Genomic DNA, 18112 nt, shown 5'->3' with positions numbered 1-18112 from the left:
ACAAACAGCTGATTGAACTTTCTGAAAGATTTGGTTCCATCTAGAAAGAAGCGGAGCTGCCTATGTACATCAAGCATGTGTAATTGATATTCCGCTTTGTTTTGAAACTCTGGAAAGAACACAGGAAGATGAATGACCTGATTAATATTCTTCTCTGAAGTGACCTTGGGCAGGGAGCAAGGGTTCAGCCTAAGAGAAACAAGATCTTGTGAAATATAAGGTATGGAGGTTGAATGCAAAGTGCTTGTAATTCAGAAATCTGCTTAGATGAAGTAAGAGCTACCAACAAAGCAGTTTTCCATAACAGAAACTGTAGATCCACTTTTCCAGAGGGCTCAAAGGGAGATAACACCAGTGCTTGTAGTACAGGGATTGGTCCCAGGGAGGGGTCGGGTACTTAACTGGAGGCCATAAAAGAAATGTTCCCTTCAAAAAAGCTTTGCACAATCCGGCCAAAGAAGAATCCTCGAGTCCGACATGATAATGGGATATGGCAGCTAGTTGGACTTTAACTGCAGAGAAACTGGCACCTTGGTTGAAGATACAAGCCAGAAAGTCTAAAGCCAAAGGTATAGAGGCAGAAAAAGGATCCACCAAACTGTGGGACGCTCAAATGGAAAACCTCTTCCATTTGCTAGCATAAATCTTGATAGACGATTTGTGAGCAGAAAGCAATATATGCTTCACAGGAGATGAAAGCCCAGGAACTCTAGCCATCATTGGAACTGCAGAAGCCAAGCTATGAGCTTCAGGCTTTCCAGATCCAACTGATAATCACCCTTCAGGTCAGATCCGGACAATGATCTAGAATCCGAGGAGGACTGACACTGTGACACCAAAAGAGAGGAAACCAAACTTGACGAGGCCAGGAGGGGGCAATTAGGATCATGCGGCACCTCAACCCCTGTACCTTCTGAAGGAATATCGACATAAGAGGAAGGGGGGGTAAGCATAGAGCAGACCGGGAGGCCCAGCATGAACTAGAGCATCTCTGAGAATCCCTGCTCTGGGGGGAATCAGGGTGAAAAACTCGCTGCACTTGGTGTTGGAAGGTGAGGAAAAGAGATCACAGCACAGCTGAGCCCATTTCTGGAAGATCATGTTCACCACTGACCGTTTCAGAGATCACTTGTGAGGAGACAAAATGGTCCTGCTGAATTTGTCCGCTAGAATGTTGGAACTCCTCGGAATGTGTGTTGCAATAAGAAGGCAGCCTGAGGAAATTGCCCATTCCCACAATGTCGTGGCCTCTCGACAGATGGGATAAGATCTGGTTCTTCCCAGTTTGTTGATATAACAGACCACTGCCATGTTTGTCCGTCTGTATCGCAATCGTTCCTCGGGGAAGAAATGAATGCAGTGCCTGCAACGCCAGAAGCACTACCCTCATCTCCAGAATGTTGATGCGTAAGTTGGTCTCCAACACTGACCATGTCCCTTGAACAGTCTGTCCCAGCCAATGCCCCCCCCCCCCTCAAGCTGGGAGGCATCCATGGTGACTGTGGCTACAGGAGCGGGAGCCACGAAGAGGCAACCTTCTGCCAATTTCTGAGAGTTTATCCACCACAGTAGGGAGGATTTGCAGGCTCTGGACAGCCGAATGGGATGAGAAAGGGGCTTGTCCAGAAGTGACCACTGTACTGCTAGGGTCCACTGGAAAGCACGCATGTGTAGTCTTGCCAAAGGTAAAATAACAATGGTCGCTGCTATAGATCCCAGAACTTGTAGGATTTGGGCTGCTGACGGCAGAGGCTTTTTTAGAAGGAGACACACACATGGAACTGAAGAGAATGAATCCTGTCACTGGTGAGAAAGACCTTGAACAGAGAAGTTTTCAACAGCGCTCTGATGAATTCCAGGGAATGGAGAGGCTCCAAATTCGATTTGGGGAAGTTCATCATGATGCCCTAAGGTCGAGGCTGACTGAAGGAACTGGCCCCTGGCCTGAAGAAGCTGATGCCTGGTAGATGCAGCTAGAAGCCAGTCATCCAGATAGGGGAAGACCTGTATCCCCTGCAGCCTTAGATGCGCTGCAAGTACTGCTACCACCATGGTGAACACCCTATGGTGAGGACAAAGAGGAGTATCCTGAACCGATAATGCCTAGCTCCTGACTGGAAGCGTGGGAACCTCCTGTGGCGCTTGTCCATTTTTTCATGGTAATGCGTATCCTGGATGTCCACCGAGCATATCCATTAGTCTGTCTGAAGGTAGGGAAGGACAGACTGAATAGTAACCATCTGGAACTTTGTCTTGGCAACAAATCTGTTCAAGCGGGTGAGATCCAAGATTGGTCTGTGTCCCCCCTTCTTTTTGGGCACCAAAAAGAACCTTGAGTAGATGCTTGATCCGGATAGCTCTGAGTGGATGGGCTGGATGACTCGCTTGTTGAACAGCTTGGAAATTTTGAGTTCGGCTGCCCTCCTGTGAGCGGGTGGAACATCCGGGAGAATCGTTCAGTGAAGAAAGGGTATCAAATAGCCCCTGGATATATTATTCTCAGCACCCACTGAGCTGACGTAATGGTTTCCTAGGCTGATAGGTGCAAAGAAACGTGACCCCTGACTGCCTCCTGGGTGGGGCAGCCAGGCAACACTTCAGGGTCACTGGAAGGGCCTATCCAGGTGAGAGTCCTGAGACACTTGGTCCCTCAAAGCCCTTCCGCCTCTAGGGTGGCGTCTCCATGTGCATATCTGCAGTGATGCAGAGCTGGCTGGCTGAAAAAGGACAAGTGTAAGTTTTTCTTGGACATAGTTTAGGTCCCAAGGAGGTGGGATAGACTTCCTTGGTGGCCTAATGTGCAAGACCCCTTTTAGAAATAGTTCAACATCCAACCTGGAGAGTAGAGGAGGGTCCAAGGGTAAGCAGGCAGAGATGGCAGATGTGTGAACTTTCACTGAAGAGTATGAAAGGCCTGACTTTATGCGCTCACACACACAGGTTAAGACTACAGGAACATCTGCTTGAAAGGGGTCCCCATGTTTTTAGAGACACCATTTGGAGAACCTTTCCCATTTAGAAATGTAGAATATCCTTGTGTTGGGTTTCCTGGCCTTCTACAGGATAGATAACGCGTCCTCAGTGTAGCAGTGTCTGAAGGGGACTAAAAGTTCATTACGCAGAGGGTTAAGCACAGCACCTCCAGGTGTGGATGGATGAGAGTTCCCTTCTGTTGTGGGAGCAGGTCCACCTTGTGGGGGGACTTGTGGTGATTGCCCTTGGCAAGTGATTGAAGAAGGGAGAACTAATGCTGCCTTGGCCAACAGGGAGTCACCAGCAAGATTTTTGGCAAGTCCCTCCTGATTTTCAGGACGACTTTCTGAATGAGAGGAAACGGAGGGAAGGCATACAGAAACAGTCCCTTCCATGAGACGGTGAAGGTGTCCACTCTCCAAACTAATGGGAAGGGATCCTTGGTACAAACATTTCTCAACTGTCTGTTCTGGGGAGAGGCAAATAAATCTATTTGTGGTGTACCCCACTGATGGACAATGTCTAGGAATACTTCTCTGTGCAACATCCACTCGTGATGCAGAGAGAATGATCTGCTGAGAGCATCCACTTGGTGGTTGTTCTAGGATGGAATACAAATTGCCTGCAGAGATATGTTGTTCTGAGAGGCTAATCCCCAAACTTGCACTTCTAGCCTGCAGAGAATAAGACCCCTTATTTGTTGATGTACCACATAGAAATGTTGTATATGAAGATTTGTAGGGGGTCTGGTTGTAAGAGAGGGAGAAAGGCCTTCAGGGCTAAGAAAACTGCTGTCATCTACCTTATATTGATGTGTTTTGTCAGGAGGGATGTTTTCCAGAGGGCTTGCACTTTGAGGCTATTCAAGTAGCTCCCCAGCCCAGATCTGAGGGTTCCCCTTCACATGACCGAAGTTCTGTAAACTCGAAATTCATAAGCCCGAAACCAGAATCTCGAATTTACAAAACCTCGAAAATATGAAGGGGAACTAAAAAAAAAAACAGACACCTTTCTAATGTTTTTGCAGGGGGGCTTCGCACCCCCTGCACCCCCCTACTTAAATATTCCTACTCCGAGATCGCACTACAGCGGGGGATAGGGAAATATTCCAGTTTGTGCTATATGCGTAAGTGCAAACCGGTAGATTTCCCTGTCCTCCACTATAGTGCGGTCACGGAACATTTAGATTTAGCTGCGAGGATGCAGGGGGACCTTGCCCCTTGCAAAAAGGTAAGTCAACTTTTTTGTTTTAAGCTCTAAACTTCCCATTCACAATTTCGAGTGAATGGAAGTTTGATATTCTGGGCTCGAGCTTATGGATTTCGAGCTTCCATTCATTTGATCTTGTGAAAGGGAACCGATCTGAGGCATGGGTGTGCATCTGTTGGGTTTATGGGGTGGGTTGAAGGGGTAGACCTGGATTCAATTGCATCTGTTGAATCCACGGGTTTATATTACAAGATCAAAGTTTTACAACTTTGAATACCATATGTGTGACACCTTATGAGTGAAGTTGTAAAACCTCAAAAGCAAAATAAAAAATGTAAAAATAAAAAAAAAACTATCTGATCACTGAGCAGGGGGGCAAGCCCCCCTGTACCCCCCCACTGCTTAAATATACCAACTCCAAGATCGCACTATGTTGAAGTAAAGGGAAGAATTCCCTGCGTCGATTTAAGTTCACACTTGCAAGGTTTTAAATATTCGTTCATATGGTGTTTGCAGATTTAAAACTTCAGTTTTCTAATATAGACCCTGAATCCACCACTTGTTTTTAGGAAAGGTAAAAAGGGTATTTGGAAATCTAGAGGGTGGCTGTGTTGGGACTACACATTCTTTAGATACCACTGTAACTTTCTCATGTGCATCCTGGCTAGTGGCAGCTATAGGTATTCTGGCTGCCATAAGGCCCAGTATGCACATGAAATGTCTTGGCTGGCAGGTGGTTGACCTGGAGGAAGTCCTGGAAGTGGTTGTTCAGGGAAGTTACTTTGTCCTGAGGGAGGAAAGCCTTCATCAGGTCTGTCTGAATCCTGCATCCCAGGAAGACTTATCCTGAGATGGGGAGAGGGATGACTTGGTGAGGTTGAGTGTGAACCCCAACCCCTGTAGCAGAGACATGGAGAAACGTACATGGTTTTTGAGGATATCTTCTTCTTCTGCAAGAATGAGAATGTTGTCCAGGCAGGGATATATTTGGATGCCCTTGGTCTTGCAGTAGGCTATCGCTGGAGCTAGGCACTTGGTGAAGACCCTTGGTGCAGTGGATAAACCAAAGGGCAAGCCAGCAAAGTGAAAGTGTGAACAGGGTTCAGCAAAACGTAGGTACTTCCTGTGGTTTAGATGTATAGGAATGTGGAGGTAAGCTTAAGTCCAAAGTGGCAATGAAAACCTTGGGTGTCAATAGTGGAAGCAGGTTTTGAAGGGATAGCATTCTGAAGGAAGGGACTCTCAGAAAGAAGTTTAGGAAGGATAAATCCAGGATTGGCCTCCAAGGGCTACCCTTTTTTGGTACCAGGAATAGCCTGGAGTAGAAACCTTTTCTTTCTTGGCCTGGTAGAACAGGTTCTATGGTTCCCTGAGCAAGAAGGTCCAGGATAATGTGAGGAATTAGGTGGAGTTGGTTCTTGGATGGAAAGGGAATGCCCTGTGGAGTGTCTTTCCTGCCAAGATAGGAAATATCCTTTTACCACTACTGCCAGAACCCATCAGTCTGAGGTGATTTCTTTCCAGAGAGGCAGACAGTGAGAGAGGTGGGATGAGAGGGGAAGGTGATTGAGGCAGTCATGCATTGTTACTGTTTCTGTCTTGAAAGAGCTGCTGGGCTGTGAAGGGGCTGTCCTAGAGGAGGACTGTCTCCTTGTCCCTTTCCTATGTCTGGAAGATGAAGTGGTACTAGCGGGGGCTCTTCTGACATAGGAGGTCTTAGCAGGGTAATTTCTGTAAAATGTTGGTACTGGGGAGACCAGTAAGTGTTTAATATCTTGGAGTTCTTTACTCTTCTTCTGTAGGTTCTTAAACAGCTCTGCAGACTGTTTCCCCAAACAGAAGATTATGATTTAGTGGAGCATCCAGAATTTTAGACAAAGTCTTCAGGCAGTGGCTGGAGCCTAAACCATGAGTAACTGTGTAGCACAGATGCCAATGCAGCAGACCTAGCAGAGGACTCTTCTGCATCATAACTGCATTTTATTGAGGGCCTTGATACCTGAGATGCCAGGGAAAGTTTCGATGCTACTTCTGTATTGTTAAGAGAGTCAGGCAAGGAGGACAGTTGGAATGAAGCTTGAGACACCAAATCTAGGACATATTTTACCACATGGGTTTGGTAATTAATTTCCCTAAAAGCTAGGGTGGAAGAGGTGTACATCTTCTTGCCCAGTCTATTACCTTGCTATCCTTGTCTGAAGGTAGGAGTGATTAGGATGGAATAAGTCTAGACTGTTTGTCTGGAGCCACAGCTATCACTGCGGGGTCTGCCAAGGGGGGCTTTACTAGAAATTTGTGGTAGTCAGGGACCTTGTAGAAACAATCAGGTCTCTTGGGAGCAGGTGGTTGAGAGTCAGGATTTTTTGAGACTGATGAAAATGTATCTAGGTATGCAGGAATCATCAGAGGGATGGCTGATGGGGAGGGTGATTCAAACTGAAGCAGCTCAAAATACCTTTTTTTGAGTTTCTGTCATCTGGGTAGTTTCCCATTTAAAATACTCCCTCATTTTTGTTATAGTCTCTCCAAATGTAATGTCCTCTGGAGAGGAGTCTCCCTCAATGGATTCCTCATCAGGGAAATAGTATTCCAAAGGGGAAGCTATTTGGGATGAGTATGTAACTGATTCATCAGAGTAAGATAAGGCTTCTTCTTCCTGAGAAATGGAAGGAAGGATAGAGGTGGCTGAGGCAGGTCTCGGGCTAATTACAGGTATAGTGGGAGCTGACGAGGCTGTAGGCTTAAGGGCCATGAAGGCCTGCATCAAGGACTGTTAGTCTGGTTGTCCCTCCGAAGGAGCAGACAAATGTTTGGTCTTTTGTCTCCTTTTTAAAGTAATTGTTTTAGAAGAAGCTGTGGGCCTAGTGACAGGGATCTGGCCTAAACAGGAAAAATCAGAATCCTGGATCATGGAAGGTTGTCCGGTGGAGCCTGGTTCCCCATCGACCATGGCAACAGCAGATGTCAGAATAACCTCCGCAGACGTGCTTGACAGTACCTCGGAAGCGGCTTTCTCAACGGTAGATACAGAAGACGACAGTTCTAGTGGATGCCCTTCAACCTCTATATCGGTGGTTGGCGGGCCGTCAGACAACGGAGGGGCAGAGGTGGTAGGCCTTGAAACTTTAGCCTTTTTTCTTGGTGGTTCCATCAGGGTGACCGACTCTGGATCAATTCTTAATGCTAACTTTTTTAACCTCTGATTCTCCAAATACAAGTTGAGAGCAGACAGATGGCTTCTGAACATTTTGGGAACAAAAGACTGGCAGATGGCGCAGGAGGTATGGTTGTGTTCCCGGCCTAAACAGAATACGCAAAGATCATGGGAGTCTTTATGTGGGATTTGACGCCCGCATCTGCATTTACCTTTCTTAGCAGACATCAGCTAAGAACAGACAAACAACCCAAGCTCAAGCACAAGGAATCCTGAGGCTAACTGTGGATCAGAGTGTTCCTCAATGATTCCCCCTCTTGGGGGATCAGAGTAAAATACCAGCTGCATTTGGTGCTGTAGGGGGATGCAAAGAGGTTGCAATAAGGTTGACCCCACCGGTTGAAGATCCAATTTGCTACTTGAGAACTGAGAGACCACTCGTGAGGGAGAATGATAGACCTGTTCAACATGTCTTCTAAAACACTGAACTTCTCCAGAATATGCAGAGTTATCAGAAAAGGGAGAAAACACTTACCATTATATCACATTCTCAAGGCCTCTTGAAATACACAGCAAGATCATGTCCTTCCCTGTTTGTTGATGTACTAGCTCACCAACATGTTATCCATCTGGATGAATATCACACCCAAGGTATATGTGTTCTGGAAAGCCCACAATGCTAGTACTGCTTTCATCTCTAACAAGTTGATGTTAAGACCCCCACCCCAGGTGGGAAGCATCTATGGTCAACGTGGCCTCGGTGAAGGTAGAACAAATGGGAGGCCCCGAGAGACCACTGAAGAATCCAGCCACCGTCAAATGTCAGACTTGCAGATATTTGTGTGTGACATTTGAAAGATGGGCTGTTGCCTGACAGACCACTGGACTGAGATGGTCCACTGGAGAACTCTCATATGATATCTGGCCAGCAGTACTAAAAAAGAACCTTGGGTAAATTCCAGACCCTCTCTGGTCTGGTGGGACCTCTTGGAAAACTAGATTTTTTTTAGAACCTTGTTTATCTTGGAAGCAGCTGTTTCTTTCTGTAAGGGTAAACTAAAACAATGACTAACAAGGTCACACAGAAACACCAATCAGTAAAAACTAAAAGAAAAACCCCGACAAGCTAGATTTTTCACTGTATGATTCCTTAAAACCTCTTGTATTATAGGTAACATGGGATATATGCAATTATATAACGACCCCCCATTAAATATTCAAAAACGTGCACGCTGATTGGTCAGCATGCACGTTGTAAATCAGAGTTATAGTAATGAAAAAAGGTCCGGTCGCCCGGACTTTTTCCATTACTATAACTCTTTTTTTTACAGCAACGGAGAACGCAAGATCTCCGTTGCTTCACACTGTCTTGCTATGTTGAACGAGTTTAACATAGCGAGACAGCTTTAAAAAAGCAACGGAGATTCTCCTTTGCTTTTCTTAAAGCTGTCCCGCTATGGTAAACTCATTTAACATAGCGAAACAGTTTTTAAAAAGCAATGGAGATCTTGCTTTCTCTATTGCTTTTTTCAAAACTGTCTCGCTATGTTAAATGGGTTTAACATAGCGAGACAGCTTTAAAAAAGCAACAGATATTCTCCGTTGCTTTGTTTAAAGCTGTCTCGCTATGTTAAACCCATTTAACATAGCAAAACAGTTTTTAAAAAGCGACGGAGATCTTGCTTTCTCCTTTGCTTTTGCCCACAGCTCTGATGTACTGCGTAGGCATGCGCATGCGCAGTACATCAGAACTGCCGCAGAATACCAGACAGCTGTGGAAGGGCAGCAAGGAGGCATTATACAATGCCATTATTTAAGATAAGTAATTATTTTTTTTATTAAATAATGTCATTGTATAATAGCAATAACCCACTTCTGGGTGTGGGTAATGCTGGATTTACCCACAGTTGGCTTTGTTTGGTCACTCGGACTTCGCCCTCGTGACCAAACCACACCAACCATGGGTAAAATCCAGCATTACCCACACCCAGGCGTGGGTTATTGCTATAGTAACCCCTTAAGGACATCAGGTGTTTCAGCTATATGGCAGTTCTGAATGCCTGTGACTTTTTTCCTTTTTAAGTCTGTTCCGGACAAATTCTGGCCAATAAAGCCAAACTCCACTAGATGTTTGGCTAATATTTATGTCACAGACAAGGTTTAGATCCTTAAATAAGGTAATTCTAGTGCTGGCTGTTTTGCAAATGTGTAGCAGATCCATCAGGGCTGGACTGGAGAAAGCCTTGTAGGTTAGGCATAAATCTCCCCTCACTAATCTGTAGATGACCAAGTACAGGGGAGAGGGCTTTGATTCTGTCTGAACAGGAGACATTACTTATGCCCTGTACTCTTTTAATGTCGCACTTCTATGGCCGCTCCAGCCATTGCAAACGCCTGGTCAGTTACATGTTGAAGTGTGCACTGTACTCTATCACTGGTCTAATGAGGGTTGAGTATAGCTGGCCTATGATCTTCTTAGATCGGGAAGCTATGCCCTTACTTTTAAGTTGTGTAATGTAGAAGGATTTTCTCACTACCACGGAGACATGGTGATCAAAATTAGAGTTACTGTCAATCTGAGTTCCCAAGTCCCTTAACACTGGGTCTATTCTTACGGTGTGTTATCAATATTGCAAATTTGCAGGAGAAGTCGTCTTCCCAACGGGTATAATTATGCATTTTTACAAGGGGTTTCAGGCCATGGTTCTGGTATCACCTATTTGTCTGCGTCAGACTTTCCTGGAGGATATTTGCATCTTTGGGGGATTCAATGATTGCGCCCAGCGTGCAATTATCAGCAGATTTGTTCAGCCAAAGGCCCTCTACATCTGCCTTGACTTCAGAGAAGTATATTCCAAACAGGAAAGGCCTCAGTAATGAGCCCTGTGGATCACCACTAGTAACAGGCCTCTTGGCAGAGGCGGATTCCCGGGGCCCATCCTAACTTCACAAGTCCTATCTGTGTGCCATTTGGCTATTCATCAGATGACATAGGGATTTATGCCTAAATATGCGAGTTTGTCTATGAAAGAACTGCTATGACTGTAGGATATTGGAAACAATTGGAAGAAACTGGAATGAGACCAGAATGAATGTCTGTTAATTAACTAGAACTTGTGATGAACGTGTGCCAATCTCTCATTTATGTGCCAAGTCTGCTTGTACCTTTCACAATAAAGTCTGCACACACTGTAGTTCGGTTAAGAATGCTTTATTTTGTACAGTGAAGGCAGACGTAAACAATATTCGAATACTGTTTCCAGTAACAGCAATGACAAACAGTCCTCTGCATTCATATTCTTTATATTCCTTTCCTCCTTAACAATATAATTAATATTCTGGAATACTGGATATTTGACCTGACTTCTGCACTCATACCAGAGTGTCTGCACTGTCTTCTGAGGACTACACTGCCAGAACTTTCTGTATATCAGTCCAAACAAACTAACTTAACTAAATCTGAAGTATTTCCTAATAATAGCAAAACCCTGTAAAGTTCTAACTACACACCTCTTTATCCTTGGTTCCTAAGCTTTGCAGCATACGAACAAGATGTGATTGTAGTCAAATGTACAAAACATTCTGTGCTTATCAGTATTAATTGACTGAAGGTTATTTTCACTGATTGAAAGTGCATTTACTGAAACTGTATGCAAACTGTGAAACCTGCTTCAATGTCTGCATTTCTAGACCTATGCAAAGAAAATACTGTATTTGTATACATTTAAATGATACCTGATCTAATAATCTATAATACCAGAATGAGATATTGTGTCAAATGCCCTTGCCAGGTCAAGGTAGGCAGTACATACCATTCCTCCCTTGTTCATGCCTCTAGTGACCTTCTTGAAGAAGTCTACCATGTTTAGTAGGCATGGCCTGCCCTTGACAAAACCAAACTGGGATGGGTCAAGTGTTTGAAGATTTCCTGTGTCTTTGTTTATCAGGTCCACAAATATTCTTTCCATGGCCTTGCATACAAGACTGGTCAAACTTACTGGTATGTAGTTCCCTGGGTCTGTTGATGGTCCACCTTACTCCATTCCCTAGGGATGAAACCTGTCTGTAAGCTGTGGTTGAACAGAGATTCTAGTTGGTCAAACAAGTAATTTTCAATCTATTTAGGAGATATCCTATGATATTATCAGGACACACTGAACTAATGGGTCCTGGGATATTATCAGGACCCAATTATGCAGTGTTTTTAACTCTGGATGCAGCGAGGACCTGTTCTTTAGTGACAGCTAGGGGAAATGGTAAAGAGTATTTCCTGGGAGTGGGATTGGGGGTGATAGGGGGTAAAACTGGAGCTAAATTTACCGGCTAACAAATTTGCTACAACTCCCAGTTCGGTATAGAAAGTTCAATTTACTATTAGTTCATCACAGTGCTGGGTGTTCCCTTTAAGATTGTGTACATAACTGAAAAATGTATTATGGTTATCCTTAGCCTGGGAGGCTATTTTGCCTCAAAGTTGGCTTTGTTGGACTTTATTAGTCCCAAGAATTGCTTGCTGAGACTGATGAGGGGTTTTTTTTGTCTTTTAGGGACAGCCTTCCTATTTCTGGACAGGATTTTCTTTCTTATGTTGTACAACCTTTTAATATTGGAGGTCTACCAAGGGGAATTGTTTTTCAAGTTTGTCACAAGTTTATTTCTGTTTGCTGCTGCTGTTTTGTTGCAGTTATTTAGAAGCTTGTACAGGGCTTCCATAAACAATGCCTCACAGGCCACTATGTTCTCTGAGTTTGGGACGTTGCTTTGAATTTACATATGCCTACACCAAACAGGAGGTAATTCACCTTGAAAACATTCTTAAAGGTTCTGGGGTTTGTTGGGAGTTCAGACTTTATATTTATTTTAAATGTGATTGGATCTAACCAGTAAGGAAATTACACAAGGGGAAAGGACAACCACTCGTCGGTCTTGCGATTGGGAGCAGGGAAGGTTCCTCTGCTGTGTTCCTCCCTGGAGAGGCAATGGTTGCCATTAGTAACACAGTTGGGCCCATTTCTCTTGTTAAAAAGACAGGAAACAGAAAAATAAAGATGTATCCACTCCTCCTCAGATTTCTTTCATCATGCTCCAGCCCCAGATGACAAACAATGACATTAGCAGTCCTAAATCAGAAGCCTGGTAATCAGCTGCTTTGTGCTTTTTCAGGATTGAATATGGTGCTTTCTTATGAGAGCTAGCATGAGAATGGAATGCTCCAAATGACTGGAAAGCACCAAGGAACTCTGATGTACATTAACGCCTAGTCGATAAAAGGGTTGTTGGCCTAGGCCCAATGACATGCCTCTGCAAATTACCAGTATTGAAAATGTTTGAACAGTCACGAGGAGACAAATGGAAGAATATCTCACATCATGAATATTCCCACTACACAAGACCCTCAAGAGTCAGATCACATCTACTTCCATTAAACATTTTAAGCAAAGCTATGAGCCCCCCTCAAAACACTTGCCTCTTCATGTTCTGAAAACACTTCTGCAAAATATTAAGAAACGTCACTTGCAAATCTATTACAACTACTAGACAGCAATATAAAATAAAGCATATAAAATAAAATTTCTTACTGCAGTTTGTGCTGTAATATGCGTACAGCCCACAATCTTTGCCCCTGCTAGTGGTTTTTCTCCCTGAGCACGCTTTCTCAGAGCCATCAGGGCTGGCATTTCTGAAAAGACAAAAATTGTAAGCTACAGAATAAAATGGCATTCAGCATGCAGAAACAAAATAATCTAACCATGTTACATCTTTTAGAGAACTCTTCAGCATCTTTAACATGCAGTCATACCTAACCTGGATTCAAAAATACTTAGATGGGAACCCACATATTAATTAAGGGAAAAAAAAAGAGGTGAGGATACCAGTCACACCATGAAGAGCATAAGACCTCTGATTAGATGCAAAACAGCAGTGTGCAGTAACCATGCCGATGTAAGGGTGACATCATCCTTAAGCATACCAATGTATTTTAAAATTCACGGCCTTGCTTCAAACCCAAATTATCTTCCCATGTCAGGAGCCAACCTGATATGTTACAATACTGGGTTGGAGGAATTTGCACATTTTAATCACTCAGCATTATCCTTCACCTTCACCAAAGAAGATACAAAAAGTCTCCTAATATGAACAGGAGGAACAAAAGGGTGCATATTAAAATGGAACCTAAACTAACCTATACCAAATTCTCATTAAAACACTTACTCCGGCCCCAAAAGTAATTTAAGAAAAGTTTAACGCAGGGAAAAAAAAAAAAAAAAAAAAAAACGTAAAAAAATAAAACTTTTTTCCCCACAAAAGTAAAAAGTCACATCTCAATGCAAAAAGTCACTGTGACTTGACAGTCGAATAAAACATTTTTTCATACCTTAAATTAATTAGTTTTATAGAAAATGTTAAATTCCTGACAGAAATTATGTGGATTTTTTTTTTTTAACCCTTAAAGGTAACTCATCTGCTCAGCAATGGATAAATGCTACCGGATCATCGATCCTCGAAAAGCCCACAAAGGGCTTCTTGGTGGCACCACAGACAATCTTCAGTGGCAGGATAGCATTAGTAGCCCTTTTTGATAGGCTAGCTATTTTTTCCTCTTATGTTACGGGGTTACCCCACCTATGGGGTGTCTCCTCAATGGCTTTCTGTTTACTCCTGTTTGCCTAACCTTCATTTGGGGTACTCCATGGACAGCAGTTCCACCTTACCTTGGGCTATGTTTGAATGCTAATAATCGCCTGTGACAACAGATCATTTGGTTGTGCTCATCTTGCCTGCACCATATGCCATTCTCTTTATGCAAAGTCTTACAGTACAGAAGTGTGAAGGTGATTGTTATATTGAGTTACACAGTTGTGTCACAGCTATACAGCTGTAAACGTTTCCAATACAGTTTCAACAAAGATGTCCTAGTTCACTATCTTGTTTGTGTATGTATATGACTTTTGCAGCATGCAACTTTTCTTTTTTCTTTAATGAACACGGACAACTCTTACCCTGTTCTGCAATTTCTATTTCCCTGCGTCCAAACTCTGCCTGTTTGATATTTTTTACACAGAAATCACTGTTGCCTTTAGAATTTTTCTGCAGCTTGTCACGTGGGGAGGTTTCATCATCAGAACTATCAGTATAAGATGCAGCTGTAAAACAAATGAAATAAATTAAAAATTAAGAAAAAATACTGAAAACAAAACCACATCTTAAGTCAATAGTGCAACCCACTGCTAGTCCCTCATTTTAATTTCAGAAAACACACGTCTTTTCAATCACCTGCACAGAAACCAAATACACCCCAGCATACATAAGCAAGTATCACTCTCCCGACTTTCTGTTCAGAAGATACAGAGCTATACATAACAGGACTCTTACTGAAGTGTAACAAAGAATTCCCAGATGCATCTGCTAACTGGTGCACAGGCAGAATTACTGTATTAGTCATACACAAAAAACTCCTAATTAGCTGAAATAATCTTACTCGTGGAAAATTAATTTTGGTACTCCTAGTTGAAAACTGACAGTAGTCTAGCATAAACAAAGCCTCCTCATTGCAAGCAAAACAGGAAGGGCTACTGCTAAGACATTTTAGCTGCTCCAGAATAAATAAACTAATCATCTGTTAAATCTCAGAACTTACAGTAAGTCCAACTGTCATATTCTGGACACATTAACCCTCTTAGGACGCAATTAAAAACATGTGAATTTAAACAGTCTCTTACAACCCAATTAGGGTTGGGAGGGTGGCCTAATGGTTAAGGTGTTTGCCTTATAAACACAAGGTGCGGGGTTTGAGTCTCTCAAGGGACAATTGGCTAGCCTTAAAATGGCTTGCAAGGGCAGTTAGCTTAGTACTAATCTATGAACCTATGAACTTCAACAAGCTTCCCATATATGCAGGAAAACCTGCTCTGAAGCACAGCGTGGAAGGCACTGCTTCAAAATACAAGTAATCTCCGGGGTATCCCCAAAGTCTCAAACAACCAACTAAACAAGTATAGTGGGTCCAAAAACAAAATGTGTAAGAAACTTCTCTGTGTGGAAGATTTTCAATCCATATATATCTAGTTAATCACTGCACATTAATCAGATCAGATAATGGTAGTAGAAGTAGCAAACAAACTCTTACGAAGTCAAAAAAGTATAATAAAAAAGTAATTCTGTACAATATTTCAAATTACATACAAGTATTCAAAAGTAATCCAAGCAGGGTAGGCAGTGTTTCTAGTGGAAAATCCTATAATTTTCAACTGGAAACAGACTGCCTACCCTGCTTTGATTACTTTTGAAAACTTGGTAATTCTATATATTTCAAACTTGATTTTTATTTATTATTTTTGACTTAGGACGAGTTTAAGTTAGCTACTTCTACTACCATTATCTGATCTGATTAGTATACAGTGATTAACTAGATATAAAATCTTCCACACAGTGAACTTTTTTACTGACACACCTGTACATATAAATAAAATTACAAGAAATTAATTTTCTGCTTTTACATGTATATCTTATGGCAGCATGGCTTGTGTGGGATCGCAAGAAATTTAAACAATGCTATGGAGATGGGCAAACTGATCATTAGAAAACATGCTAAACTTTACTGAGCACAGCAATAGCCCATTTTAAAGGAGACCAAAGAAAACAAATGCAGATATAAAACATATGACAATTACGTAAAAGCTATAAAACACATAGCACATGCATAGCAACATAATTGGCATACAAGTTTTGGTGCTGCAGCAAATATTAATTAAAATAATGCAATATTATACAAACTTCTCATATGCATGATTAACATCTACCATGTCAACAATTACCAAATGTGGTCTGTTGAAACAAAAAAATCAACATTATTTTCTTACTCTGATAGGTCTGTAAGAAGTAAGTCTATCCTTCCTAAAAGGACTTCCGCTACAGGTGTTAGGGCCACTCAGAAAGTAAAACTCTCCCAGGGTGCTAAGAACCCTTCTCCATCCCATAAAGCATCATGAAGCCATGTCTCTCTCGATAATCTGTGCATGTGCTGAAAACCACCAATCAATCAGCAAAAGGCCAGAAGGAAGAAAAACTAGCTGCACCAAAGGTGGGGGATATATTATGGAAGACAGACCTGCATCTTACAAGCTCTGCCATTTTGTTTATATAAACATCTTTTGTATCTAAACAAAGAGGAGGTCCATAACAGTACACAGCCTCAAAAAATTCCTCCAGGGATACATCCTTACTGGAAAATCCTCCACATAATACACATAACAGTGCCTCCAAAGGAAGACCTGGACATTACATTCAACTTATAGTGTCTTACAAATGTTCAAGACGACCAAGCAGCTGTTTAAAAATTACTGTCCAAAGCTGTGTGTCTAAAGAAAGGTGCAAAGACAGCAACTGAACTAGAGGAACAGGCTTTGGGTGAAGTGTGATAAAACTGGATGTAATCAGACAATTACTTAGAAAGTTTGTTCTGAAATGCTTTCTCTAAGAGCTTCATCCTGGGGTGAGAATGATAGAAACAACGGTCTGCCTTTGCAAACAACTCTCCTCTCAACTAAACTATGAGTTGCTAGTTCATATCCATAAAATAGAAACCCCCTCCTCAATTAGAATATCCATGGAAAAAAGTCTGTTGAATGGATTGGTTAAGGTCTGACTCTATGGCCACATTTGGCACAAAACAATGGGTAGGGTCTTCAGAATGGCCCTGTCCTTGTAAAAAAAACAAGATACAGGAGATCAAGAGAGAAAACATACTTCTCAAAAATCCTTTTAGCAGATGCAAATACAACTGCTACTAGAAATCATACATTTCATGACAGGAATTTCACTCAGATGAAACAGGTAGCTCAGAAGATGGAAAAGCTTCTCCAGTGCAAAGTACAAATTCTAAGGATTCATCGAATCCCATACAATGGTCTTAGAAGAAAGGTGCATTACGGACGAGCTTTATATACTCTGAGGTATGCAAAGCAAGAAAAGTCGAACTCAACATGAAAATATAAAAAAGGCTACAAAAGCTGTGGTTAGACAGAAGAATTGTTCAGCCATAAATCAAAGATTTCAGAAAGGTATTTTAATATAAAAGAAACTAGCGCTGGGAAACGGTCTACCCCCCCCCCCCAACACACACACACACACACACACACACACACACACACACACACACTGCCCCCAAGGAGAAATGCGCCTATTTGCCTTTCAACCTCTCAAGAATAGTGCCATTGCGAAGATTAAATGATATACACTACTTGTGAAGACAAGAACGGATTACTGACCATTAATGAAACAAAAACAAGCTGCAAAACTGAATGTAGAACATAAGTTGCTATTACAAAAGGGATATATTAGTAGGGCATATAAAATATTGTATAAGAATTAATCAAAAGAAGGTAGAAAAGACTGGGAAGACAGAATGGAAAGACAATACACAAAGATCAGAGGACATCTGCATGCCTCTAAAGTGCAGAAGGTTTAGGATTTGTGCTTGGAAGTGACTGCATAGATATTTTCATACACCAATCAGGTAGACAGCAAATGCTGGATGTGTGATGTGAAACAGATGTGAAACAGATGGTAACTGTGGATATGTTTTTGAGAACGTAATGTGATGGTAGTTTAAAAATTAGCTTGCGTACTTTGTCAGAAATGTTGGTGGACAAAGGTTGTAACTATAGGAATGATTATTCTGAAAGTACAGTTGTGTACACTTACCATAAATGTAGATGTTCAAGTGTATTCACTGTTGCAGTCATTACATTTGGGTAATCTGCTGGCAGGTTGCCA

General features: G+C 42.3%; 1 protein-coding gene across 7 annotated transcripts in view; it reads right to left on the bottom strand.

The window, feature by feature from the left end:
• The window catches only part of AHCYL2 (adenosylhomocysteinase like 2), a 1498752-nt gene that overhangs the window by 934420 nt on the left and 546220 nt on the right, over positions 1–18112 (bottom strand). For all 7 annotated transcript variants that reach the window (XM_044088837.1, XM_044088831.1, XM_044088833.1 and 4 more), the window contains exons 3-4: positions 14338–14481; positions 12916–13016 (exon numbers count right to left, since the gene is read on the bottom strand). In XM_044088837.1, the coding sequence (XP_043944772.1) occupies positions 12916–13016; positions 14338–14481 (245 nt within the window). The remainder of the gene's footprint in view (positions 1–12915; positions 13017–14337; positions 14482–18112) is intronic.

The sequence above is a fragment of the Protopterus annectens genome, chromosome 11.part0, assembly GCF_019279795.1.
Source record: "Protopterus annectens isolate FY-2018-M chromosome 11.part0, PAN1.0, whole genome shotgun sequence".
NCBI classification, from domain to species: Eukaryota; Metazoa; Chordata; order Ceratodontiformes; family Protopteridae; genus Protopterus; species Protopterus annectens.
This window is presented reverse-complemented; position numbering and strand designations above follow the sequence as displayed.